At 45.6% G+C, this 1,987-nt stretch overlaps 1 protein-coding gene across 1 annotated transcript in view; it reads left to right on the top strand.

Moving 5' to 3' along the window:
- Nucleotides 1–1,987, top strand: part of LOC111964771 (A disintegrin and metalloproteinase with thrombospondin motifs 2-like) — a 222,883-nt gene that overhangs the window by 202,286 nt on the left and 18,610 nt on the right. The window contains 3 exon segments of the mRNA XM_023988582.2: nt 855–1,011; nt 1,649–1,755; nt 1,757–1,791. Coding sequence (XP_023844350.1) covers nt 855–1,011; nt 1,649–1,755; nt 1,757–1,791 — 299 coding nt within the window.

Genomic DNA, 1,987 nt, shown 5'->3' with positions numbered 1-1,987 from the left:
AAAAAGGAGTGGCTGATACATTGAGAAAGAACAGGAGAGGTGACGGAGAGAGAGAGAGAGAGATAATGTAGGTCTATATGTGGGAGTATGCATTATTCTGGGAAAATGTAACCATTGCATAAGAAATTCTTATTTCTATAAGTATGTATGTTTGGGTTCATATGTATAAAATAAATTGTTGTGAATTTCACAGAATCAGGAAATGCAGTATTGTATGTAAGAAAATGACTCTGCAGTAGGAGAATATGTGTACATCTTAAAATTCTTGTAGTTTTGTCTAAGGCAAGCATGTAAGTACCCTATAACACCAAAGGTATTTTAGCTCACCTTGGCATCTTGCGGGTCCACCCTGTGGCCAACTGCTAATGCAATACTGACACCTGATGGACACATCAGTAATAGCGTGATACATTTAGATACGCTCTTGTCAATGACTGAGCCTGTTTTTTTWATGTATTTTTATTTCACCTTTATTTAACCAGGTAGGCCAGTTGAGAACAAGTTCTCATTTACAACTGCGACCTGGCGAAGATAAAGCAAAGCAGTGCGACAAAAAACAACACAGAGTTACACATAGGATAAACAAACGTACAGTCAATAACACAATAGAAAAATCTGTATACAGTGTGTGCAAATTAAGTAAGGAGGTAAGGCAATAAATAGGCCAATAGTGGCGAAGTAATTACAATTGAGCAATTTACGCTGGAGTGATATATGTGCAGATGAGGATGTACAAGTAGAAATAGGCGAAGAGTTGATTGAAGAGAAACATGAACTTCTGACTGAACATCTGCTACAATTTTTTCTCCTCTTTCCTTTCCTTTTCTACTCTCTCTCTCTATATATATATCTAGTCTATGAGTCTGATAGAGTTGGGGAACCCATCTCAGAGTCTGGAGAATGTGTGTCGCTGGGCCTTCCTGCAGCAGAAACAGGACACAGGAGATACAGAGTACCACGACCACGCTATATTCCTCACACGGCAGGAGTTTGGGCCTACCGGCATGCAGGGTAACACACACACACACACACAAACGTACATACAGTTTTGTTCTGTTGTGTTGTTGCGTTTAGTGGTGTTTAGTGAAGTCAGAGTGAGAGCAGGCTAGCAGCGTGTCTCGGGGGAGTTCTGTAGCTCCGTAGCAGTGGTCTACAGCAGCCCTTCAGCTGCCCTTGAGCCTTGAGCTAGAGAGAAAATCAATACGCCACAGCCACAGCCACAGCCCTGCTAGGAAGAACACAACACAGAGAGACGACAGCCACAGACCTGCTAGAGAGAACAGAGAGACTATAGCCACAGACCTGCTAAAGATAACAGAGAGATACTATAGCCACGTATCTGCTAGGGAGAACAGAGAGACTATAACCACAGATCTGCTCGAGATAACAGAGATAGACTATGGCCACAGACCTGCTTGAGAGAACAGAGAGAGACTACAGAAACGGACCTGCTAGCCGATAGAGAGAACAGAGCACTGAGAGAATGAGACAGAGACTGTGTGTACTCTGAGAGAGACGCAGTCAGGTTACAGTACTGTAGCTACTTGGCCCCTGTTTAGGAGGTCAAAGTTGAACTCATTCAAATGATGTGACCACAGTGCTTTTTCATGGGCCTCTGCCCTCTGCCCTACCCCTTCCTCCCCCCCAGGCTTGTATGAGCACGACCCCAGGGGAATCGCCTGTGGAGACGAGGTGCACATGGGAGCATCATGGCCCCGTTGGTTCAAGCTGCCTATCCACCGCTTTCACTGGTCCCCGCTGTAGCCAGCAGGAGCTAGGACGATACCTACAGTGAGTCTATCACACACCTACTATATCACACACACACACGCAAGGCAACACACGCAGCCAAACACACGCAGGCACACACACACGCAGGCACACACACGCAGGCACACACACGCAGGGCAACACACACGCAGGCACCACCACACACCACACACACATAAACCACACCTTACACACTTGTTTACATTCCTTCTCAGCC

Source organism: Salvelinus sp. IW2-2015, linkage group LG6.1 (genome assembly GCF_002910315.2).
Source record: "Salvelinus sp. IW2-2015 linkage group LG6.1, ASM291031v2, whole genome shotgun sequence".
Lineage (NCBI taxonomy): Eukaryota > Metazoa > Chordata > Actinopteri > Salmoniformes > Salmonidae > Salvelinus > Salvelinus sp. IW2-2015.
The sequence above is the reverse complement of the archived record's forward strand: the minus strand, read 5'-3'. Positions and strand labels throughout refer to the sequence as shown.